At 43.6% G+C, this 27,100-nt stretch overlaps 1 protein-coding gene across 2 annotated transcripts in view; it reads right to left on the bottom strand.

Moving 5' to 3' along the window:
* The window catches only part of FAM120B (family with sequence similarity 120 member B), a 970,087-nt gene that overhangs the window by 206,206 nt on the left and 736,781 nt on the right, over positions 1 to 27,100 (bottom strand). For both annotated transcript variants that reach the window (XM_078649083.1, XM_078649082.1), the window contains one exon: positions 4,532 to 4,738. In XM_078649083.1, the coding sequence (XP_078505209.1) occupies positions 4,532 to 4,738 (207 nt within the window). The remainder of the gene's footprint in view (positions 1 to 4,531; positions 4,739 to 27,100) is intronic.

Genomic DNA, 27,100 nt, shown 5'->3' with positions numbered 1-27,100 from the left:
ACTTCCAAGAAAGAAAGGAGCAGGAACCTCTGTGGGGATGATGGCAAAACTTTTATTTCAGATTAAAGGCGGATGCATTTCAGCCGGTGTGGCCTCTTCAGCGCCTGCGGTCGTGTGAACGGGAGTCCTCATGCTCTGCAGTAAAGAAAGCACCCCTCCGCACTGGATAGCTGCAAATGGCAGCTCCGCCCTCAGCCCAGGAATCGCCAGGTGAAAGTGTTCAGGGTCCGAGAAAATACACGGACTCCAATGCCCAGGATGCAACAGTGGCTCCCAGGTAAGTAGTGCTGAGGGGCGGTGATGGAAATCCAACAAGAGTGCTGTGGGAGAGGAGTTCTGCAAAGCGTTAGACCCGCAAAATGAAACAAAGAGTCATGCCTCAAGTCCCCTGGACCCCAGCAACCATTAGTCCAGGCTCCGGAATAGCGTAGGCGGGAGGTGCATACAACCCACCCTTGCTGAGGAAAATGTCTCGCTGTGACGCTAAAGATGCCTGGAATGCCGGCGGGACTGGAGATATTCAGAAACCTGAAGAAACACGCAATGCCGAAGCAGAATCCAGATTCTCCAGGCCACTTGTGCTGGGGGGGCTCCTGTACCGCGTCTCTGGACGACGCGCAAAATTATGTAAACAAGCGTCTCCACTTCCAAGAAAGAAAGGAGCAGGAACCTCTGTGGGGATGATGGCAAAACTTTTATTTCAGATTAAAGGCGGATGCATTTCAGCCGGTGTGGCCTCTTCAGCGCCTGCGGCCGAGTGAACGGGAGTCCTCATGCTCTGCAGTAAAGAAAGCACCCCTCCGCACTGGATAGGTGCAAATGGCAGCTCCGCCCTCAGCCCAGGAATCGCCAGGTGAAAGTGTTCAGGGTCCGAGAAAATACACGGACTCCAATGCCCAGGATGCAACAGTGGCTCCCAGGTAAGTAGTGCTGAGGGGCGGTGATGGAAATCCAACAAGAGTGCTGTGGGAGAGGAGTTCTGCAAAGCGTTAGACCCGCAAAATGAAACAAAGAGTCATGCCTCAAGTCCCCTGGACCCCAGCAACCATTAGTCCAGGCTCCGAAATAGCGTAGGCGGGAGGTGCATACAACCCACCCTTGCTGAGGAAAATGTCTCGCTGTGACGCTAAAGATGCCTGGAATGCCGGCGGGACTGGAGATATTCAGAAACCTGAAGAAACACGCAATGCCGAAGCAGAATCCAGATTCTCCAGGCCACTTGTGCTGGGGGGGCTCCTGAACCGCGTCTCTGGACGACGCGCAAAATTATGTAAACAAGCGTCTCCACTTCCAAGAAAGAAAGGAGCAGGAACCTCTGTGGGGATGATGGCAAAACTTTTATTTCAGATTAAAGGCGGATGCATTTCAGCCGGTGTGGCCTCTTCAGCGCCTGCGGTCGTGTGAACGGGAGTCCTCATGCTCTGCAGTAAAGAAAGCACCCCTCCGCACTGGATAGGTGCAAATGGCAGCTCCGCCCTCAGCCCAGGAATCGCCAGGTGAAAGTGTTCAGGGTCCGAGAAAATACACGGACTCCAATGCCCAGGATGCAACAGTGGCTCCCAGGTAAGTAGTGCTGAGGGGCGGTGATGGAAATCCAACAAGAGTGCTGTGGGAGAGGAGTTCTGCAAAGCGTTAGACCCGCAAAATGAAACAAAGAGTCATGCCTCTAGTCCCCTGTATATATACTAGCAGCCCGTCCCGACCTTGTCCGGGTGCAACAGGCTTCCCCGACCCCCGCCTGCCCCGACATTGTGCAGCAGCCCAGGCCCCCGTCCGGCCTGTCCCCCGCCTGCCCCGACCCCAGCCTGCCTCGACCCCCGCCTGCCCCGACATGGGTCCCCTTACCTGAGCCGCCGCTCCTCCCGCCTGTCCGCTGCTCGCACCGCCGCTGGCCTGTCCACTGCTCCTCACTTCACCGCACCTCCAGCCCGGGCACCCGCCCGGCCTGTCCCCCGCCTGCCCCGACCCCCGCCTGCCCCGACATGGGTCCCCTTACCTGAGCTGCTGCTCCTCCCGCCTGTCCGCTGCTCGCACCGCCGGTGGCATGTCCGCTGCTCCTCACGTCACCGCTCCTCCCCCGCTCCATGTCCGCCGCTCCTCGTCGCGCTCCTGGACGCCGCTCCTCCCCGCGCTCCTGATGTGAGCACGCACGTCGCGGCCGGCGCTACTTCGGAGGGACTACTTTTTTTTTTACTTTAAATTTTTTAAATAACGTTTTTAAAAAAAATTTATATTGCCTATAACCATCTATACACCCTGACGATTCCAAAGGTGTATCAGGTGTGTGGATTGGCGCTGTGGTTCCCGAGTTTACCCGCCTCAAAGGCTGAAAGTTCTTCCTTTATTATAGTAGTATAGATATATTTAGAAATGCAATACCTTTAGCCACACATATTTTTTGTTATAGCACGTTGCTCTCGGAGGTCTAGAATACTAAGTGAAAGTATGCCAAAAGCTCGAATGGGGACTCCGGAAGGATGGGCCATCGAATAGGACTCCATTGCACCTCACTAATTTCTAAATCCGCATTCTGTTCGCTTTAGGGTAACCAAGGTCAAGGGGATAACAATGAATTGGGGAATGGATTCGGGGAGGGGAAAGAAGAGATGGAGGGATGGGTCGTACTCGGTACATGTCTTATGGCAAGGGGGTGTAATCCTAAAGCAGAGGTTAGGTATAATTGCACACTACCGTGACAGGGAGCTTCGGACTGAGAAATGGAGGAAGTTTCAAAGGGAGGGAGAGGTAGGGGGTTCCTGTCAGAATCTAGGAAACGCAAGCGTAATGCGTCTCAGAGTGGTGCTATAGGACAGTGACAAAAACCTTTGGGTTCCTCTGTGCAATGCTATCACCATGGGCTCCTTCCAGCGCACCGCCACCCTCCAGGCCACACCAATGGGGTGGGGGGAGGGGGGCTGCGCTTTTCCAGTGCATGATTACAGAAAGTTTTGCCAGGGCCAGATTGGTGAAGCGGGCCGCCGTCTTATACTTCTTTTGACAGTTGTAGATACCAAAGGCGGATGACTCTCAAATATCAAGAAGAGAGCGGCCTGTTGTCGCGGGTATGGTCAACAAGTCATCATGCCACGACAGAGCCAGGGTCGAGCAGTCCCAGAAGATGTGTCTGAGACCAGCCACTGGGGCTTGGTACCGGGAGAAGGTGTTAGGGACAGTAAGGAAGATATGCTGCAGTCGCTGTGGCGAAAGGTACACCCTGTGTTGTATACAGAATTGAATCGATTTGGCGTTACAGGAGATCTTGTATGTGTGCACCAATGCCTTTTACCATTCTCTGAAATGGAGGGACTAGCTGAACACAGCCTTCCTGGTGTCGCAGAGAGACTGTAAAGAGTGCTGTGTGCGCAAGATAATGGCTATTGTAAGCCAGGTTATTAGTCTCTTCTTGCTACCTAAGGTGTGTAGTTTGACTACCAGTGCATTCATGGGTGGTTCGGAGGTACTGACTTGCCAGCTGTCTCTCAAAACATTGAGAAGGAAGGAGACTGTAGGTCAGGAACTGCACCTAAGTGGCAGCTGGATCTCAACACTGTTAGGGGTTCCACTGTGTGGCCCAAATGTGTGTCCTATTTAGTGATGCCCTTGTCTATTTCACTGTGTTATAGTAAGAGCAATAAAAAAGCTTGAATGTCTAAGTGGTTTGATAATTTTCAGAAAGTGATCTGTCCCATTCAACTGTAAGTAAATATCTACTTACCTGTGCTAGTCTTTTCCTTTGCTCAATCAGCTAGGAACATGTCTGCTTTTATGAAGTTGTTCAGACTGAGTAAATTTGAAATGGAACATTGAATTTACATTAGCTAAGAAAAAATATATGTAAGCTCAAACTTTGCCATTGTCAATTGTATCAGGGTCTCATCTGATGGTTTGTGTAGGGGAAGTTTTGTGAGGGACTCAATTTCCTATTCTAGTTTACGATGTTCCTTTTTTTCAACCTATTATTCCTGTGTGATCCTCCTTGTGTCTTGGATCTCATGTATGCCTTCAATGAGGCCCACGTGGTCTCAGCTGATGTTACAAGAGACAGAAAAATAAGAAATGTGCCAACTTGATGACATTTCACCATATTGACGAAATTATCTGCAAACCTTCATGAAGCACGTGGTTGAGAAACATGCCATCCACGTACGCTTTATCAACACCTTCAAAAATGATTAGTTTATTCTCCAAAATCTGATATTCAAAGGGTAAAACACTGCTCAGAGTTTCAGTTCCAACAAAGTAGTTAGTTGATCCCTATCCGTTTAGAAGGTGATTATAAATACATATTAGGGTGAATTGTGTGACCATTATCAAGATGGTTTGGGGAGTTAAGAATTGACACATGTTCCTAAGACCTAATCACCTAAGAGCAGAATTGCTAAAGGATGGACAGCAACAGTGTAGAGACACTTTACAGTTTTTTGTGTTTTTTGCATTCATTTTTCAAATAATTGTACTGGTGTTTGTACTCAAGTCACATGCTAAAACAACAATTAGAAGAACAATTTTAAGTGTTGAAATATTTACTTACATCGCCTTCTAAAAGCATTTCCGTGGAACATCCTCTATGGGCCTGCAGATATTTTTGATGAAAAAGTTTTCCATCGAACACCTTCCAGGGCATCAAATCATCCATACTGAATGGAAAACCGCAGGCACTGTTTGCACCCATCATCAAACAAAGGCCCCGAACAAAGAGAAAGCTAAGGTGTACTGCTCTTGAAACAACATAAGGAAGCTGTAAAAAGAAGAAAAGAGTATTTGTTGCTGTACATTTATTTTCAATGGAGAAAAGAGGCCAATATTAAAAGCATTTCAAAAAGTGAACAACCATTCCTTTTCCAAATAATACACGTCAGAGAGAAGTCTGCAAAAAGTATTCAGTTGCTCATGACAATATTGCTTGGGACAGGCTTTGTCAATTATGGAGAGTGCCAGGCCTTACCGACAACAGAAGGAAAAAGAACAAGGTCTAAAGACCAAACTGACTGGCAGAAGAAGATACAGTTTTATCTTAGACAATCAATTTTTCTATTGTCAGACTTCCTTCTCTGAACCTATATACTTTCTATTTGCAACCTACTCTTCCTGAGTTATGTTATTCAGTATATGGTATTGTAAATATAGAAGGTAGTTATGTTAGGACCTAGTTTGCATAGAAAAAGCATTTTTTGTTCTGTCAATACCTTTAGCGTTGCTTGACGAATCTTCACAAAATTTTCTAAATTAATAAGACGCTCACCTCACCTGCTATCTTGAAAATTTTGGGGTGATCCGTGAAGCTGTGGCCGAGAATCAGAGGGAGCTTAAAAGCACGTTTTTCCCATGTTAATTCCCATAGGACCTTCAGACACTGTACCAGCTGAACTGCTGAATGGAATTACACTTTGGTGTAAATCCGCTCAGTATTTGCTGAGAAATGCAAGGAAATTTCCAGTTGTATATATAGGGACGTAGTGGATCCGCGACCCCTCCCAATTTCGTGCTGGGATCCTATTGGCTGCCAAAAATTCAAGCCAGGAAATGTTGGCAGCCTTTTGGTGACTCCGTAGAATTGAGTAACAAGACAAAACGTAAAAAAGTAAAGAAAAGGGGGCAGGGTAGAAATACCCTCATGTCATGAGCGATGTAAAATGTATGGTCATAAGCAGTGCATTGCGGGGGCGTAAGTTATAATTAGCTCAGGTAACTATAACTGCCGAATTTCTCTGGTTTTGTACAATTTAAATCTGATCATAACTATAACGTCCCTGTAACCTTTGTTTTTTTTCAGTGAATTTCTAAGGTTTTTTAAAATTCTATTAGCCAATTATAACATCCCTGTAACCTTAGTTTTTTGGGGTGAATTTCTAAGGTTTTTTAAATGCTAATTCCTAACTATAATGCCCCTGTAACCTTTGGTCTTTTTCAGTGAATATATAAGGTCATGGACTATTCAAGCCGGGGGTCGCCAGTCATTTGTCGGACGCCCACGGAGGAACTGCTCCCTATCCAGCAACAGGCGAGGGGTGTACAGCGTCAATTAACAGCGGCAGCCCATGTGAAAGATCTGGGGCGCAGAGGAAGGAGGGAAATGGTGGAGGCTGACATCCGGCACAGACATCAGGAGAAAAACCGGGAATAAACATTGAAGTCCTCTGATTGATCAACTTTATTGATTAGGCTGGCTTCACCATTTTCATGCCGGAGTTACTGCTGCCTGTTGATTGGCTAATGAACAACCAATCGTTAAGCTGAACCATTTAAATAGACTTAGTGCTGTCCGCATCAGACATTTGTCTTTGCCGCACTGAGGAAGCCACACAGCTGAAACACGTATGCGGCGAATAAAGTTTCATTGTACACCCTGCGAGTGCCTCAGGTATCTTTGTAGTAGTTGTATAACTAGGCGGTCCCACCACCACTTTTGAAAGCACCCACCATGAGTTCGGCAGCCTTGATGGAGAATGTGTTCTGTTCTCTCTGGCCTGCCTGAACAGTCGCTGCTAAGCCCCGTTGACCAAGCAAGGTCATGGACTATTCAAGCCCAGGGTCACCAGTCACTTGTCGGATGTCCATGGAGGAACTGCTACCTATTCAGCGCAAGGCGAGAGGTGTACGCAGAGGACGGAGGGGAATGGTGGTGGACGACATCCAGCACAGACATCGGGAGAAAAACCCGGGATTGGACATTGAAGTCCTCTGATTCATCAATATCATCAATGATGCCGGCTTTACCATTTTTATGCAGGAGTTACTGCTGCAGGTTGTTTGGCTAATGAACAGCCAATCGTGAAGCTGAACCATTTTAATAGACTTGGTGCTGTACGCACCGGATATTTCACTCTGCCGCACTGAGGAAGGCACACAGCTAAAACACATTTGCGATGAATAAAGTTTCATTGAACACCCCGCGAGTGCTCTAGGCATCTTTGTAGTAGTTGTGTAACTAGCAGGTCCCAACCCTGCTTTTGGAAGCACCCGCCGTGAGTTTGGCGGCCTTGGTGGTGAATGTGTTTTGATTGATATATATATATATTTATATATAAGGTCAAACAAAGTGCCCAAGAGCTTAGAGGAGCACACAGCGGCTCGCCTCCCATCCGGGACTCCATGTAAACTTGCCACAATATTTAATTTCATTCTGTTAGTCTGACGCGTTTTGAGGTAATGACCTCTTTTTCAAAGGGTTTTTGCTGTAAACCTCATATTCAAAGGCTGCTTGCTGTGATGAAGTGGCGCGGTGAGCGCTCTCTTTCATTAGTATGCTTTTATTGGTTAGTTGGCCCCCTCATGGGCCTTACGTAGTACCAATGTGCATTATGGGATATGTGGTCCCTCAAGCATGCAAATATTTCCCTAAGTGGGTTCCAAGCACCATATATCATGTGACCAAGAGCAGGATTGCTCGAAACGCGTCGTTTGTTTGCCCAATTAAAACTTGAATACTGAACTTACTAGATCGGTGTGGCTCGTTCTTCACTCGTGGACTGGAGTGAAGTTTGTGTTGGATATATATATATATATATATATATATATATATATATATATATATATATATATATATATATACACACATTTCTCAACATACTAACAAACTGATTTTCACATGCCTCCAACATTGATGGAATTCTAAACACTTCAAAGTAATACTATGTAGCATCCCTATCTGAGCCCAAAATGCATCAGGCTAAAATTATGTTACCTTCTCCTATTCCCTCTTGCTCCTCACTCAACTGTCCTATTTAAATTCCCCTTCTTCTGGGGTGTGTAAAGTAGCATAGGATTTCCACTGCTTTGAAGTTTGGCAACGATTTGTAAAAGAAAGTTAGCATTACAAAAACAAAACAACAAAAAAATCAAGCAAAAGTAGGTTTTGCCAAAAACAAAAAAGCTTGGAGAATGCACTTCTATTGGGAAAATTAGATTACACAAAGGCGTTGGTAGGAATATTTCTCAGGGATATTCCTATTTAGTGTGAGTTTTTGCCTGCATGGCAAGTTTTGCAAAGATGACAAGTTTGCCACCTTCGCAAAAATGTGACGTTAGTGACCTCTCTGATCCTTTAGTGGCATTAGTGGCAAGATTACTGTTTTTCATCCCCCCAGGTTACGCATCATTTAATTGTAATAGTAGTTATTCAAGTACTTAAAAAAGCCTTACAAAATATATTTGCCTTAAAATTGTAAAATGGTTTCCAAAGAATTTATCAGAAGAGTATGCTATCCGACTGGTAACATTAAGCATTCTCATATTTCCCAACAATGCAGCATGATTTAAGCAATCCTTCATCTAATTTAAACATAAAAAATCAACAGCTCCTCAAGAGCTAACAGAGTTTTTGTCAGTCAGTCAGTCAAAACACATTTATTCGATTAATTAAAATCATAAAAAGACACAGGTAAAAACATTTCATGTCAAATCTACAATAAACAATGTACATCAAAACTTTAAAATCCTATAAATTCATCTAGTGCGAGGGAACAGATCATAAAATTACACACAAAAACTCATTTTATAAAAGTAAAATCAGACAAGAATGTTCGGGGCACATAAACTCTTAGTCTTGATCCGCACAGCAGCCACTAAAAAACTTGCAACATGAAATATATCACGTGCACTACTTAGCATCTTCAAATAAATGAGGGCTGGCCTAACCTGTATAAACCTCGCCTCCCTCAGAACAGGCAACAAGAATTTTTTATGAATATCTGAGTAATGCTCGCAGAACATAATAAAATGTAAAGTGTCTTGTGCAGAAAAGTTATCACACTTACATGGGTTAGAGTTTTCTGGTTTGCCCCATGTTGGGAAGAAACCCAATGTTAAGTGGATTAAATTAAAACGAAATTTGATCAGGAGATGCCGATGAAAGGGTCTGGTTACTAATTTTAGATAAGGCTCAAGTGTTGGAGAGGTAACTAATACATAATTGGCTTTTACAAGGGTTTTTTTCAGTTCCTGCTCCTCCCTTTCCAATACTAAAATATTTAAAAAACTAATTTTAGTCCAACCAACGTCCTCTTGCTTGATACAGTTCGGGGAAGAATAAAGCTCCGGGCGCCCTAATCTTGTAAACATTGTTTTAATGTAGGCCAGCCAAGGAATCTTACAGGCTTTATCCAAGGCTAAACAGTCATCTAGGATCAGGTGATTCAGCGAGATTTCCTGGTTAAGCCAGGTCTTTAGCCAACAAGTCAAAGGGGCAATTTTCAATAAGTCTGTGACGTACCCCAGCCCCAGTTCAGGGTGAATTGAAAAAGTCTGCGTAGACTGTGGCACAGATAAAAGAGATCTTAAACATTTATTTTCCGCCCCCTGAATCCTATCTTGCGGTGTGTAGCCCCATATTGCGGAGCCATATGTAGCAATTGCTAAACATTCGGATTTATAAACTTTTATAATTGCCTCCATTGGTCTAGCCCCCAAGCGTTTTGCGAAACCCATAAGAGCCGAGGTAGATCTAGCTACCGCGTTACTTTTACACTTCTGCTGGGGGCCCCACGTACCTCTTTCGGCAAAGAGGACCCCTAAATATGTAAAAATGGGGACCCTCTTAACTTCAGCACCACAGCAAAAGAAGGATTTCGTTTTCTGTTTTCTACTTTTCTCCCCTACGATCATGACATGAGACTTTTTTATATTTATTTTCAGGTCCAATGACGTCATAAAATTGCCAAAGGAGTCCAGGAGCTTTTGCAATCCTACCCCAGTACAGGCCAGTAGGACCGCATCGTCAGCGTATAGGAAAACCGTAATTACAGTATCTCCTATACGCGGGACGTCCAAGGAAGCCTCACCTAAAGATATCTCCAGTGCATTTATGTATAGTGTAAAGAGAAGGGGGGCCAAAATACACCCTTGCCTGACCCCCCCTCTCTGAACTAAAGTGACTGGTGCATCTACCCTCCTGTGTGACCCTAACTGATGCTAAAAGACCACAATGTAGGTCGGCTAAAAAATTAACCACAGACGGATCAATACCCAAATCCAATAAAATTTGCCACAGCTTTGATCTGTTCACCAGGTCAAAGGCTGTGGAGAGGTCCATAAAACCCATGTAAAGGGACCCCTCCTTGGCAATTGTGTATTTCCTTATTAAAAGCTGTAGGTTCAGGCACTGATCAAGAGTACTTCTCTTTGGTCTAAAACCATATTGAAGGTTTGAGAGGACCCCTCTTCCATCTAACCAATCCGTAGGTTTGTGCAGGATGACTCTGCCCAAGATTTTAACTGCAGAGTCGATCAGAGAGATTGGTCTATAGCAAGAGGGGTCCCCTCTCTGTCCCTTTTTAAAAACCGGAATAATGGTTGATGTAGCCCATGATACGGGAAACCCGTTTGATCCTGACACGTTAAACACATTTGTCAGAATCTTATCCCAGAGTTTAGGAACACACTTATAGAGATCTGCCGGCACCCCATCAGGGCCAGGCGCCTTATTCTTTGACATCTCTAAGATTGCTCTCTCTACTTTATGCACCTCAAAAACTAAGGGGGAGACTGACTGCATGAGGGGTATGTCAACTAAGGGAGTCTTCTGACCCCGATAGCCATATATAGTCCTAAAATGTGCTAGCCACTGTTCATTCGGAATATTACATTCCAGAGGAATATTATCTGATCCAGAAAAAAAATGATGGTTACCCCTCAGGACTTCATCTGATAAAAGTTTATTCCAGGCTTCATCTTTAATCTGTTGTTTACGATGTAAAATAGCCTGTTTATACGATTTTCTTAAACTTGCAATCTGTTCCCTGTTTCTTGGTCTTACTTTCGGAGCTTGAAGCAGGGAGGAATGAGCCCGGGAACAGCTACTGTCAAACCATTTTTTGCCATGACAAATTCTAGATTTAGTTTTAACCTTCAGATCATTCGTTATCTGGCTACATATGGCATCCAATATCTCCAACCTTGGTGCAGAATTATCCAGGCATATGGCTACTTCAATTTCAACCTTGGGCAGCAGTTCTTGTAGGAAGGATTCCGGGACCACCTTTGACCATTTGAGCCTCATCCCTTGCTCTTTTGTGGTCAGGTGACTAACTCCCAGGGTCGCGCATTCCTTGAAACCCAAAACGATCCCTGAGTCCACCTCTAAAATCGCAGGATTATGATCACTAAAAACAGACACTACTACTTTATATGACAAAACCCTAGCTAAAGCAAAAGATGACAAAAAAATATAATCAATAACAGTACCCGTGTCTTTCCCTTTATATGTGGGGGCCCTCGGCCCTCCGTCATCACATCCTGACTCAAAAAGGTTCATAATAGCCAGGAAATTCTCCAGGGCCTCCCCTTGTTTCGTGTGATCAAAATGTGGGGTCACAGAATAGGGTGGGGCCTTGCTGATCTTCTGTATTACAGTTCAAGCTACAGGGATGTATATTAAAATCGCCCAATAGAATAACATTGATTATAGTGTTTTGTTTGGATCTATATTCCAATAAAAAATCCTCCAGGGAAACTAAGTGTTGATTAATAAAAATCACTCTCCCCTGAATTATAGAAATTAATAAACAACGTTTTTGGTATTTTGGACACAGACAGCTCAACTATTAGACAATTAGAAGATCCTGACTCCAGCTGCTTCAAAGTGCCATTCAATATAAGTGAGAAAAGGAGAACTAAACCTCCCTATGCCCTATCAGCCAACCCTGGGACTGTCGGTTTGCCAAATTGATTATACCCGTCTATGAAAAAATTATTTGTTATGTCCCATGTTTCCTGTATGGCTATTATATCATGCAGTTTTAAAAAAGCCACCCACTTCTCATCATCTTTCTTTGACCTTATTCCTGCAATATTCCAACTTAGAATCTTCCAGGAGGTAACTTGGTTCTGTTCAATGGCTCCCATCTCTGTAGACTGAGTTGTTTCTTCTAGTCAGTCATTCTCCTCCAATTGAGATAAAGGAGAAAAATGGTTAGACAGGGCTATATCCATGACCTGTAAATTTTGGGATCTTGACTGCATTCGTGGAACCACATCTATACCATTAGAGAGTTAACGGAGTTAGATAACTTGCATCTAATAGAAATGAACAATTACTTTGCTTTCTAACCTGGTATTATGTACAGTTATGTAAGTATTGACGTTTCCAATATCATGTTCTTCTGCAATCACACTGTTAATCTTTATTAAAAAAGAGTAAAAAAAAATCTTCAGCTCCACATGATGAATAAAGCAGTGCGCGGGATATCAATATCTCAGCTCATTTTACAAGCATAATGCCATAGATATATATTTTTGTGATGTTGTTTGTATACAATAATATAAATAAATATTGTTTGCTGCAAGGACACAAGAATAAAATATTCTGCTTAGGAAAGCTGGATAAGAACATTTTTCCCCAGCAGTGCACAGGAAAAGACTCTGCGGTTTTTGCCTAGGTGTATTTTACTAGTATTTACACATTTACTTGAAACATATTCCTGGTGCACCATTTTCAACCACTTTATGTAGTTTTTTTTAATCACTGGATGTTTTGAGAACATAGCCTTTGTCCTTTTTCCTGACAGAAATTATATATGTGAAGTCTGTTTGAAAAAAAAACAATTTGTTTTTGCGTCATCATGCTTCGATTTGAAGAAACTTGTCCTACCCCATTACTGTTATGAAATTTGAGAATGGTTCCCAAAACTTCCATTGATAGGAAACTGCACAGTCTTGGCCTGCATCAGGTAAACAGTTTCATTTAATGTGGAAATGCTAGAAAAATAGTTCAGTGAGTTATCCAATCGCCCTGACATCCTTTTGAGACCCCCCAAGTCATAGTTGCAATCTTGTACACCAACACAGCCTTCCATCGTTATTAGGTAAGTGGGTTGAGTTTTTACAACTTTCTTTAAGGATAGTGTTGAAGAAAACCCTATTTGGCTTATGTTTTCAAAACTGTCTTAAGGGGGTTATATCCTCATACCCTCTACTGAAATTAAGCATGCTCGCTATGCTCTCAAGCTCGGTCTAATTCAGGGACAATATTTATTTTCCAGCACTTTCTAAGCTCATCAGTCAACGCTGCTTGGAGGTGAGCCCCCAATATATTTGAAAGCATTGGGTTTTTCGCAGAGTTCAATGCTTCTGTGCAGTGTGGGGCTGGTGTAAGAATGTTTGCCAGAGCTGCTTCGACTCCGCATTGGGACATTGCCGGCTTCTGCTGGAGGCTGCGGTGTGACCAGACCAAGGTTTTATATTATGGGTCTCACATCAGCCGGCAGGCCAGGTGTATCGAGGGGTATCCTAATACAGGAAAAGAATGACAGGGGAGTGAGGTAGAGTGCCAAGGAGAGGAGATGCTCAGGGCCAGCTACTGCTTTACTTTGCCTATGCAGATTGCTATCATTATGATCACTCACCACCAAAGAGGCGGCTTCTGCCTGCCCTGGTGACATGGAGTCTGCGCCTGTAATTTACTGCTGCTGTTGGCTACACGCGTATGCATCTTAAGCTTCCGTTCTGCCTCAGTGGCCCTAGTTGCACTGTGCAGTACGGTGGTGTTGCAGCTAATATAGAAAGTTTCCAGCTACACAGTGTCAGCATGCACTATCGCCTGATAGAGCCTCCAGGCCCAGTCCTGAAGCTTGTCCTTGCCAGGGTTTTCCACCCACAGTGCCTCCAGTGGTCCCTGACGCTGACAGCTGCAACCTACCCAGAGTATCTGCACTCTGTACCATTAATGCAGCAATCCCATTTCACTAGTGACTGCCACAGGCCTCCCTGATCTTCTTGTGGGTCGTCCAGACCAGCAGCATGGCAGGAGAAGTGCAAGGGTCTGCGGTCAGGCTGCTTACAGATAGCGACCACTGGCTCCCGAGCAGGGAACAGGTTATTCCTAAAGCTTGGCCTCCCAGTTGGAACCTAAATCCATGCATCTGAGACTAGAGCTTGATCGACTTTGCTGGCCAGTATCTGGATTAGATCAGGGACTACCTCATAGGGAGTCAAATTACTGCTAACCCACAGAGAGCCCAGATGAGGTGGAGAGCAGCAGCGCATGAAGTAATGCCTAACTGATTTCCTTCTTCAAGCCATTTTCGGTTCAGCCATGTCCATTTTGTCCTCCACCCAAAGCCTCCCTTGAAACGTTCTTTGATTTAACCTGCTAGAAAGAATTGCAAACTAGATAATTTTTATGGTTCCACTTTTTGTGTGCATCACACAAGACCGTGTTCTTGAATTGCAACAACAGGATTCCTTTTTGAAGGTTTGTGCTTTTGTTTCATTAGAATTTAACCCAGAGCAAGACAGACAGAAAAGGGAATAAGAGGCAAGAAGACAAAGGTAGGTAGTCAGTACAAAGGGAGAAAGCAGGAATGAAAAATAACCCGCAAGAGAGCTAAACTTGTGTCAAGATTAAGCTAACTTGATCATGTTCGATTTGTATTCATGCACTCTGTTTCAGTAGCGGCTCTCCTTTGCCCCCCACTCCTTCCCCCATTCTTTCTCTATAGCCCTTCCTTCTCTTGCCTGCCCTTCCTATCCGCTTTTCTCCATTACCCTGCACCATTGCTACGCAGCCCATGCTCTTCTCACTCACAGAGCCCATTCCTCGGTCGCAGCCTCACCATACCATTGATCGCCCCACCTGTACCCTACCTGCTGCGCGTCATATCCCTCAATGTCAATGAGCTGCCCCACTATGTCAAACGACAGGAGATACTCTCCTACTTGGCCTCCAAAATGGGCAGTATATTGTCCCTCTTCAATAAGCGCACCTCTCCCCTGCCAAAGCCTCTAAACTCCAGAGAGACTGAGTGGGATGGGTCCTCTACAACTACCGCCCCAATCGGCTGTCAGTCCGTGGGAGCTTCAGGAAATGTGGGATCGCCATTCTGATACAGTAATCACTCCCTTGCTCAGTTCTACACTTCTGGACAAATACAAGTGGTAGATATGTTCTTGCAAAACATAAGATCAATTGACTGCTCTTAGTGTGGGTTCTGTATATCCCCCAAACAGGTCGAAGGAGATTTTCCTTCTACGGCTCAATAGAGTCCTGACAGAACTAGAGTCCACTCACATAATCCTGGGGGGTGACTGGAATCTGGCACCTGACATAGTACTTGACCGGATGGGCGCTGTTGACATGGTACACTTTTGGACAGAGAGACATACTGAAAGACATACAGGAGGACCATGCTCTCGCTGAAATATTGCGTCTCCTCCAAGTGGAGGACCGAACAGATACATAAAGTTCCCCTATACATGCCTTAAGTACGGCTCAACTACTTCATCACCCACGCGGCTGTGCCCAAAGTGATATCCAGCTTCGTCCTTGAAAAATCACTATCTGACCATGCCCCAATCTGCTTAGTCCATGACTGGAAACCCAGGACCCCTGTCAGGAACCTGTGGCGATTTAATATCTCGAGTTATAAAATGCCCCAATGAAGGTGCACCTCCTGGAGCACAATTCTACCTACCTGTCTGACAACAAGGGCTCCATGGGCTCGTCACAGACTCTGTGGCGGCTGCCTAAGCCACGATCCTAAGGCAACTTAGAGACGTGGAGGTAGCCAACAAACACAGGGCCAATAGGTAGGCATCTCTTGAGCAGCACATCTAATGTCAGACCAGGGCCTATGCTACTAACCCATCTGCTCAAAGCATCAGCTGGGGCAGGCCAAAATGGAGCATAACTACCTTTTCACTACCAAGGCAGAGTACATGCTGTAACGACTGAAAGCCCACAATACAAATAGCGCAGGAAGGCAGGTTGACTAATGGCTACTCAGTTGCGGCAACAGGAAGAGGCAATGGCCTTTCTGGTTGTAAGATTTGCCTCTGGTAACACTCTAATGGAACTGCAACATATTGTGGCTGCATTTGCAACCTATTTGACAGTTATGCAGCTCAGACCTACAACACTCTGATGATGCTTAGGAGTGGGTTTTTCCATGGCTTCCGTCTACCACGTCTTAATGTCAAAGGAAGGGTACTCCTGGCAGGGGAAATCACTAAAGACAAAATCTCACAGGCCATCATTAATCTCCCATACAACAAGAACTCTGGAGAAGACTCCTTCCCAGGAGAACTTTACTAATGGACAAAATTAAAAGCGCTGAATTCTCTCTACCACTCCTATCAAGAGGATGAGGGCGTGGGACACCTCGTCCCCTTTTCCAATAAGGCCCTTATCATGGTACTGCCCAAAGTGAGAGGGGATCCTCTCTTGGGCAGCAGCTTTCATCCAATATCTCTACTCAATGTAGGTCTTAAAATTCTTGTATGGATATTGGCCACCGCCGTAAAAAATTATCCACACCGCTATCCATACTTCCCAAGACTGGTTTGTGCTGGGCAGGTTCTCCTGTAACCATCTGAGAACATTGGCCCAGGCCCTGTGTCTCCCCCATGATGCCCTAGAGGAAAGAGCAATGCTCTCGTTAGATGCCAGAAGGGGTCGACAGGATAGAATGGGCATACTCGTTTAGTACCCTCTGCAGGTTTGGTCTCGGTGAGGGATTTAATGCAAAAGTTAAATGGCTTTACACTGTCCTGAATGTCCCCTATCGCCCACCTATTCTTGTTTGGGTTGGAAGCCTCTAGCTGTGTCCATACGACAAAATGCCCTTATAGCCAGTTTGGCAGGACCCTCAACAATGATTCTCTGCGCTGATGACACCTTACTCACCTTATTAAATCTGGCTCACTGGCTCCCTAAGTTAAAATGTTTGTCAGCCCATTCTAGTCTGCCATCTCAGGTTACAAAATCAACTGGGATAAAAGTAAATTGTTACCTCTAACTCAAATCATGACAAGGGTAGTGACTGTGATTTACCAATTACAGGGGTTTCTAGACTACCTGAAACATTTTGGGATACACAGAACTAGGGGTCTGGACAGACTGTTTAATCTGAATCAGCTTATATCCAAAACTGAAGTGGCTATGCTAAATGCTCCCAACTGAACCTATCCCTGTGGGGCAGGATATAAGTGGTCAAGACTGTCGCAGTTCCTAGATTTACCTATGTCCTGGGGATGTTACTGATTACGATGTGAATATCTGTCCAACAAGATATCGACCACAAGATAAAATGCTTCATCTAGTGGGGCCTGAAGCCTAGACTTAAGATGTTCCAACTACTCGCCAACAGGCTCTGCGGAGGTCTGATCCTCCAAACACTACGCCATGGCCTTTCATCTCTCCAACTGATTCATGTTTTGCTAACGCACACATACGAGCTGCTCTGGGTGCCTATAGAATATCAGTTGATGCACAGTGGCCCCGGCTTCCACCTGAGATACAGTCGGAGACCGGCCCACCTACAGGTCTGCAACCATATGCTACTTGCCATCGCCCAGGCGTGGCGACGTTCACACAAATTGCTCCATAGAGATGCCTACATTCACAACCGTAACCGGATCTGGCACAATGCCAGACTACTGGTAGATAAATGACCTAAAGCCCGTGCAGTATGGTGCTGCTGAAACCCTTTCCTTCTCTGCGGGATGAGTTTTTTCTCCCCAGACACAAGAATGCCACAACCTAGAGATGAAACATGCATTCCGTAATATACTGGGGGCCTTGCCATAGGTTGTTCTTGATTCCTCTATCGTTCAATAGCTGAAACATTGGGACCTTTGGGTTTCTATAACCTGATAGCGCATTACCTGCACTCCAAACCCCTCCTGACCTACTTATGCGTTAAATGGCGGCAGGGTTTACTGCACACAGATTATTCAGAACTGGACTAGAGAGACGTTATCATGGCACTAGACAGGGAGTTTGAGAGTCCAGGATGAAACTCACCCCCTTCAAGGCACTCCAAGCATGGTACTGGATGCACAAGAAACTACACACCATGCGGATTGCTGGAGATGATGCCACTCAGATTGCGACATGCTCCATATCCTCTATCTTTGCCCGGATCTGGAGCTCTTCTGGTCATGGTTTGTACGACTATATGCCCATCCCCTTGTCTGGGAAACTGGTCATCTTACTCGACACAATCGATCTGCCCACACTGACCAACACAGCGAGACGCTTGCTGTAGAAAGCCATCACAGCTGTAAAACTTTAATCTTGCACCACTGGCGCTCGCCCCAGAGGCCAACTAATTCTGAATGGCTGAAAGAAATGTATCAAAATGATACTTATGAACAACTTATCTATAGACTTCAAGACAGAATAGAAACGTTCACTCATGTATGGACCGCATTCCTGGACGTACCCAAGACTGACGACCGTAGAGGAGATGCAGTGGCCTGAGCTTGGATAGGGATCCTGGATTGGCATCCACTGATAGGATCCCATCCTGTTCGCCACCCTATGTCCCAACCCACCCCCTGTTCTGAGTTCTCCCTTTAATGCACCCGAACAGGGGAAGTTCTGCATCTCACCCAGGAATAGCCCCGGTGCACTGTTACGCTTCTATCTTGACACCTCCTTGCATTCCTTCCGGTTATTACCACCCAAAACTATGATAACCCTCCTTACGGTTTCTGTGCTTGTGACTCTGACGTACAAATATTTATGTGTTAGGTGTAACCATCTGTTCTGCCACTGCATTCTGTAGGGATCATTTCACACAACAGTCCAATGCTGAATGTATACTCCTGCGGTGACAAAGATCTGTCGATTACCAGTCCATACGTCCTTTGGTAGATCTCTGTGTCTATCTGGGTTTTGGGAAGTGGGGCACTAGGTTTTTGGATCACTGTTCTTAGGACTGAACACTCCTACTCTATGATCTCCCCCCCCCCCCTCCAAAAAAACCACTTTCAAGACCCTTCCCTCTTCTATCCCTCCACTATCCTCTTCAATCCAACTAACAGTCTCACAAGTTCACCGCTCAAACTAATTTCATATTTCCCTATATTAATTCCCACTATTCCTGTTTGGGTTCTGGAGTAGTGTGCTACCCGCTAAAAAGCGCTTCAACGCCTTATCAGGGGTGGCAAGCTCTAAATAAATGCAAACCCTTCCCTTTTCTATCCATCTACTATCCTTTTTCTTTACTAATAAACTCACAGGTCCCCCGCTCAAATTAATTTCGTATCTCCCTAAACTAATTCACCACTAATCCTTTTTGGGATCCGGAGTAGCCTGCTACTCCCCAAAAAGGTCTTTGATGCCTCTTCAGGGGTAGTAAGCGCTATATAAATGCAATTATAATTACAATATGCTTTCCACTTCCCATCTGGGCAAGTTCATGAATGTGCGACCCAGCTGTATACACTATATGCCTTTTCCATTCTCTTTCAATAAAGAATTGAATCGAGAAAAAAACAAAAAGGAAACTTATCAAATTGAAACACTATCCCACATGTACACCCCACTCAACAATACATAACATTACATTAAACAGTGCCTAGTAATTGCCATAAACAAATCAGCATATCAATTCCAAAGAGAGTATTAGTATTCACCCAAATTCTCCTGTGTAAACACCAAGGGCCCGATTCACAAGTGCAATCTAGGACAGAAGTCTAACTTTACGACTTTTGGTATTCACAGATGTATTTTACGAGTCGTAGCTTTATGTCTGCAGTTGAGCCGGAATCTTGGGCCTAGGCCATACTCTTCGGCTCAGTGTTGACTGTGGTGTTTACACTAAAGTCAACCCCAAGGGGAGCTCAAATTGTGGACTGCATGTATGCAAAGGAGCACACTTTTCTGGAATATGATGTAGTGTCCGGCCACATCCTTTTCCATGCCCATACGGATTTTCATGACCTCCACTACCATATATCACACGTTCTTAATGTTCCTTTTTGTAAAAGATGCATTCTGGCCCATTGATTACACTTCATCCGGCCAGACAGAGAGTACGGCCTGGGTGTGGAGAGTACGGCCCAAGCCGGAGATTCCGGCTCGACTGTAGACATAAAGAAACAACTCGTAAATGACCTCTGTAAATACCAAAAGTCGTAAAGTTAGACTTTTGTCTCAGATTGCCTTTGTGAATCGGGTCCTGAGAAACAGTATATATGTAGAAGTAACGAGTTTCTTAGTTATCTGTTAATGCTCTCCAGATTTTTTCAATTTCTTCAGACTTTCCCAACTTTTTAATATTGCTTTTCTCTTTTCCATACCCTAGTCCATTTGCTTTCTCCTAGTGCGGTATGTTCTATCTTCTTTTATGGCATGTCTCCTTGGGATGTCTTTCATAGTTAAGGTTCTTTATAGAGTGTTTGATTATGAAAATTCAATAGTTGTTGGAAGAACTGGATTCTGTTGTGACCTGTGCAGAAGGTTCCTTATTCTGTTTACAGCAAAGACTACCTTTTAAATAGATGTTTACAAGATCCTGCCTTCCCTCGGATACCTCAAGGATTGCTAAAACGTATGGCTACGAGTTACTTCATCAGACCCCTGCAACTGTTGTTGTTTACTTTTTTCCCCTTGTGAAATGTTCTGCTGTATTTGTCTACAGGTGGACTCCTAACTTCATATTTATTAAGTGCTTAATACTCTAGGATGCCCCATTGGTGCTGATTGTACCTTAAACTGTAACTGCCTCGTGCTCCTGGCTCGAGTGTTTCTTACCTCGCGCTGACTAGAGCAAGTGTTCGGCCACAGACACATTGAGGAGGGCATTTTCCTTGTGCTCCCTCCTTCAGCATGGTGCAGGTTATTCATTCCTTGGACCTCGCTCAGTGATAACGCGCTCCATGCACTGGCAGTCACTGTCCTGGCTTTCTGTTAGCCCGGTGCAAGTTTGTTTATCCTACGCAAGTGTCTTACTGCATGTTTGAATGCATTTTGCCTCGATGATTCACCACTAAGTATTCACAGCGCTCTGCTATGCATATTAATTTTCAGCACTTTTGTCTACTTCCCTCCCTGGCCACGCATTCTATCCCCTGCTGAGTGGGCGGAACTGTTCCTGGTTGCAACGTTGGATAATTGGATCATCGTTTTATTTCCTATATAAACACTAGAAAGCTCTCCACTGAACTTTTTATTTACATTGCTTCAGTATTTATTATGTTGATGTTTTTGTGTATTTTGAGTTTTCTAAACCTAGATTTACTTTGCAGGTTGTGAATCTCTGGCATCTGTTTGGGTGTCAGTGTTTTTTCTTTTGTATTACCTGTTTTTTGCTCATTATTGCAAAACATCTCTACCACCAGCTCTTTTCTTGGTGAGCCAAATTTACATTAGTCTAGATGGAAAATGTTTTTATTAACTATTTAAGGGTGTGTGAGTTAAACATTGCCCCAGAAAAAAGACTTCAATGCTTATACATTGTTTAGGAGCTGAAGGTCAGGAAAATTTTGAAAATCTGCCTGATTTAACTGACTCTGATTCACCTTCTGCTTTGTTAAATGGGCCTGACTGTACCTTAATTAAATTGGCAAGCACTGTCTACCTAAGGTATCTACTATTTTTAAGAGAGGTCATTTTGGCATGGGAGAACAGCTGAAGGGTGAATCTGTGGAAGATGTTATCACTGCTTTGAGAAAATTAGCTTCTATATGCAATTTTGGGGACTCTGGTGATGAGCGCATTAGAGACCAGTTCATGTTAAAGTGCAACAGTGATAAAATTAGAGAAGAACTTTGGTTTAAAGATAATCCAAAGTTGGGAGAGGTTAGTACCATATCTAAACATGTAGAACATTCCACGCCATGGGTTAGTGAATTACATAAAAATAAAGATAGTGTCCAAAGAATTGTTTCAATGCCTACACATTTCCCCCAAGACATCTAATTCTGGTAAACTCAAGGTTTTTAATTTCCGTTGTGGCAATCCCAATCATTAAGCAAACAGCAAGGATTCTCCTGCAAATAGGGTGACATGAAAGGCTTGCGGTTAAAATGGGCATTCTTTCAAGTGTTGTAAAAGTTCCTCTTCTGGAGGGAAGGTTAATGAAATCTCCTTTAAAGGGGAGGATATTGTTCATCAGAGAGCTGATAATATTGGTAGTGATCTTTCCAAGGTATCTTGTGCACATCCATCAGACTTAGTTGAGTCAGATGGTATAATAGTGAACAAGATGTTGGGCTCTGGTGCAGTTCTTTCACTAAACTCTGACCATGATTTTGACCGTTAGTTCAGAGGAAGGGGAACAATACATGACCATGATGTGTTTTATTTAGCTATGGGGGTAAATTTAATTACTTGGCTATTTCAAAGCTAGCATTGAATTCAGAGGTAATCATACCACTGGAAGGATACAAGTACCTGTCATAGGTGACACAATATTGAGCTGCCCAAACCAAAAACCTTGGGGTATTTATCTTGATCCACTTCCTACTCTCCAAGTGCTAGTATACAAAGTAGATTCTCAAATTGTAGTCCCGAGAGACTACAACAAGATTTTCCAGAGGTATTTTCTAAGAAAGTTGGGTGTGTCAAAGGTTACATGCATTGCATTTGTTTAAAGCTAAATGCTGTTCCTGTTACTTGTAAGGTTGGAAATATGCTAATTTCTCTACACAGTCAAGTAAAAAGAAGTGGAATGTTTATGTGATGAAGGAATTATTGGAACGGATGAAACTACACAATGGCTTGCTCCTGTAGTGGTGGTTTCTAAGCCTAATAGGGGTATCAGATTGTGCGTAGGGCGGTGGAAAATAGGTTCAGGTACAAAACAGCTTTATTTCGATCCATAACAAATCATAAAAAGCACACAGACACAAATACTTAATCAGGGGATACAGTTACATTAAATAGATATCACTGTTAAAATTGAACAATTAAAATATTTACAGCTTTTTAAAAAATACAACAATTTTTCAGTAATTTCATAAGTTGTCGCCAATGATGTTATATTGTCTGTTTCCGCTACTTTTTTTAAGGCGAAAAGCAGCTACCAAAAAATTTGCGACACTAAACATTGTTAGTGGTGAGTCTAGCTTTTTTAAATAGAGTAGGGCTGGTTTAGCTTGAACAAACCCCTTGTTTTTAAGCAACGGAACAATATATTTTTTCCTAGGCAAGGCGTAAGTACTGCAAAAAAACATAAAATGAATAGTGTCCTGCAAAGAGTAACTATTACATTTGCAGACGGGTAGGTCCTCCGGCTTAGCCCACACCTTAGAATCATTTAGCAGGAAGTGAATCTGGTTAAGTCTTAGTTTGGTTAGTAACCAGCGGTGTAACGGAATTGACACAACCGTTAAATAAGGTTCAATGGCCATTGTAGACTTAGAAATATAGTGCTCCCTCACAGTGGGTTTCTCAAGCTCACAGCTCTCCCGCTCTATTTCTCTCATTTTAAAAAAAGTCACTTTGAACCATTCCAGGTCGTCTTTGACAATACATTCCGGTTTGCAGAATAAGTCAGGGCGGCCCAGGGAATTTAAGGTGTTTTAAATGTATACGAGCCACGGGAAATTTTTCATATTGTCCAAGTTTAAGCAGTCCCTCGTGATTGTGTGGTTCAGGGTTAAGTTAGAGTTCAGCCACATTCTTAACCACATCAGAATTGGGGACTGTTTGATAATATCACTTATATACCCCTGGCCTAATTCCGTGTGAACGGAGAAGGTAGCCGTGGATTGCGGCAAACCTAACAGTGTACGTAAAAATCTGTTTTCTTCAACCTGGATCGCTTCTGCGTTATTGGTATAACCCCAAATGGAAGCCCCGTACCTTGCTACTGCAATCGATTTCGCTCTATAAAGTGCTAGTAATGCTTCCGTGGGTTTGCCGCCCAATCGTTTCGCAAAACCGGAGATAGCAGCTGCTGTTCTTTTCATAGCGTTAACTTTGACCGTTATTTGGGGTGCCCAGGTGCCCTTATCGTCATAAACCACCCCCAAATAGGTAAAAGTTTTTACGCTAGAAATTGGTGTGTTGGCACAAAAAAAGGGCTTCAAGTTCTTGTTTTAAATCAAGGGAGGTCATAAAGGCCTCAAAGGCCGCCAATAATCTTTGTAGCCCAAGGGGAGTACGTGCCACGGAACGGATGAAACTACACAATGGCTTGCTCCTGTAGCGGTGGTTTCTAAGCCTAATAGGGGTATCAGATTGTGCGTAGGGCGGTGGAAAATAGATTTCCTTTACTGAATATAACTGAAATGATTAACTTACTTGCAGGAGCGAAGTATATCACTACTTAAGATTTAACATCTGCTTACCATCAGGTTAAATTAACCGAAGGTTCAAAAGAGTTTACTTCCTTCTTAACATGATTTGGGAGTTTTAGATTTAACAGTATGCCATTTGGATTATGTTCAGAACCAGCAGTTTTTCAGAGATTAAAAACAAGTTTGTTAGGGCAACTATCTCATGCAAAGCATTTCAAGTTGATGCTTATCTTCAAAGACAAGCTTGATAATCACACGGACACCATTAGGCAGGTGCTTGACGTTTTCAGAAACAAAGGTATTACTCTAAAATCTAACAAATGTAAATTTGCTTGTTAGAAGATAACATATTCAGGGCATGTAATTTCAAAGGAAAAGTTATCACCCCAAGAAAAAGCTTGTTAACAACATTCTTAATTTGCTTGCTCCTAGTAAGAAAGAAGCGGTACAGATGTTTTTAGGTATGGCAGAGTTTTACTCTAGGTTCAGCCCAGATTTTGCCAGCAAAATGTATGCCATCAGAAAACCCTTAGGAAAGGAGAAGTTTTCATTTAGAATGAGGAGTGTGACAAGGAATTTGTAAGTATAAACAGTTCTTTGGTCAAGGCCCAATCTTTGAAAAGTTTTAGTGGATTACTCTGCTCTATAACTACAGATGGCAGTCTAAAAGGTCTTAAATCCAATGATTACTTCGCAACCCTCCTGCATTTTTTTGAAAACTGCCTTGAGTCAAGGAGTTTGAAGGAAGTGAAATGTAGGTACTCCACTATGGGGAAAGACGGGTTGGCCGTATTTTGGCCAATCAATACATTTAAATAAAATCTGTGGGGCACTAAATTTGTTGTTCATTCAGATCACAATTATTTGCAAGAGGTGTTTGCAGAACAGGGATTGGTTGGTAGTTTGTCTTGCATTTGCCAGAGAATAATTGCTCTGCAACATTTTCATTTTAAAGTTCAATGCATTCCAGGTGTTTTCAATAAGGCTGTGGATGGTTTGTTTAGGTTGATGAGTAATTATGTGGAAAATCACGATGTTACTGACGTGTGGTAAAAGGATGAGGAGTTTAAAGTGTGCGTGTTTACTTTGGGCTGTGTCTCTTTGGAACAGTGGTTAGTTCAATTGAACAGGGATTATTGATTTGCAAAGAGCTGTTACAATAGTGTGCTCTGGGGTTTATGATAACAACAGTGGTAAACAGTGTGATTGCAGTAACAAGATTTTTTTCATAAACTCTCAGTAGAAGGTTGTTTGCTGTATAGAAGCACTCAGTTGGTGGTTCCATAAGGTGCACATGAGCGATTGAGTGCCCTAGCCAAGGAGACGCATCAAGGTGTGAGCAAGACCAAAGAACATTTGAGATCTTGGTACTGGTGGCCTGGGATGAATCTTCAGAAAGAAAAGTTAGTAAGAGAGTGTGTTGATTGCGAATTAAGAGGCAAATCGAAGAAGTTGATGTTAGCTCCCATGGTGAATAGATCAATGCCTAGTAATCCCTGGGAAGCTGTTGCATTTGATATAGTAGGGTCACTGAATTCAAAATGGCGTACTATGTATGTGTTTGCCCTCAAGGATATGTATTCCAGATGGCCTGAAGTACATTTTGTACATGATATAGCAAGTACTTACGCTGGCAGAATATTATCTGAGGTTTTTGCTAGGGAAAGCAATCCGAAATCTTTGTTGATGGATAATGGTGTTTAGTTGACGATGAGAGCCATGTCGGAGTCTTTGGTTACAAGAGGTATTGTGCATAAGAAGAGTAAATTGTATTATTTCCAAACCAACCAGATGATTCAAAGGATGCTATTCAACTGGCAAAGGTCAATGTAAGAGGTTGGAAAGATGACGTGCTTGACCACCATATAGGTTTACACCACATTCCACAGCTGGTGTTACACCATTTGAGTGGTTCCTCAAAAAAAGGCATGTCCCATGAAGAGCAAGTTGAAATCCACATGAGTTACAGGGGAGATGATTATAGCAAGGGCAAAGACAAATGAATTGAAGGACCAGTTCAAGTGTAAAGAGTATCATGACAGAAACAGAAATGTAAACATTTTGAATGTCAAAGTTGGTGACATGGTGCATGTGAGGTTAACAAGAGAAGGTAAGGGAGTTTTAGACCGGTCAGCCTTAGGGTGGTCGGCGCCCAAACGTTTGCCTTCACCCCTTGCCGAATTTGTTTTGCTATATTTGACATGTACTTTTAAGTTTAACATTTCTTGGTAGTGAAAAACTTACAAATTTGTGTTTCACTAGGGCGAGACCTAACTCTGTGTTACGTTATTACATTTTATAAGCGATAATTTTGACTGGGAGTAGGTAGAAAGTCAAGTTTGGTGTCTGAGGAATTGTAATTTAAAATCCTCTTTAACTGTAAAGTTGGATTTAAGTCACAATTCTGAAATGCCACTTTTAGAAAGTTGGAATTTTCTTTTCCTAACCATTTGGTTCCTGCAGTATGTTTCTGGGTCACATGACTAGGTGTACTTGGCAGTTGGCCTTTGTGTTTTCCTCCCAGACTGCATCACAATAGAGGATATGGGTGCTGGCAGGATGGGCCATCTCCAACTTGATGGGTGCAGAGCTGTCATCTACTACACTTGCATTTCGTAGGCACTGGCTCAGCTCACACACAAAGGACTTCACACTAGGCAATTGTGCCCCCAGACAGACCGGGACCACGCAATAGAGTCAGAAAATTCCAGACATCTTTCTTAGGGGAAACTTCAGAAGCTTCTCCTACTTATAAGTGGGCACCAGTTTTAAATATTGGACCCTCAACCCCCTCTAGAGATCTCTTCTGGACCTCAGAAGAAGGACTGCCCTGCTGCTAGAAGGACTGTCTAGCTGCTCTCCAGCTCTGCAACACAAAGGACTGCATCTGCACCTTGAACCCAGAACTACAAGAGTGACTCCAAGAGCTATTTGGCTGGCCTCCTGATCAGAGCCTCAGGGACAGAAAAGGCTTCAACCAACTTCAAACCTTCACTTGTACTGTGCTAGCTGTGACTCCTGCCCTCCTCCCCCCAAGTGGTGCCTCCCCATCCTGGACCTTCGAAAGTGTGGTTAAAGGTGCTCTGACAGCCTAGCTGTGGTCCCCACCAGAACCTACGCAGCGCAACCCAAC

Source organism: Lissotriton helveticus, chromosome 6 (assembly GCF_964261635.1).
Source record: "Lissotriton helveticus chromosome 6, aLisHel1.1, whole genome shotgun sequence".
In the NCBI taxonomy this organism is placed as follows: domain Eukaryota; kingdom Metazoa; phylum Chordata; class Amphibia; order Caudata; family Salamandridae; genus Lissotriton; species Lissotriton helveticus.
This window is presented reverse-complemented; position numbering and strand designations above follow the sequence as displayed.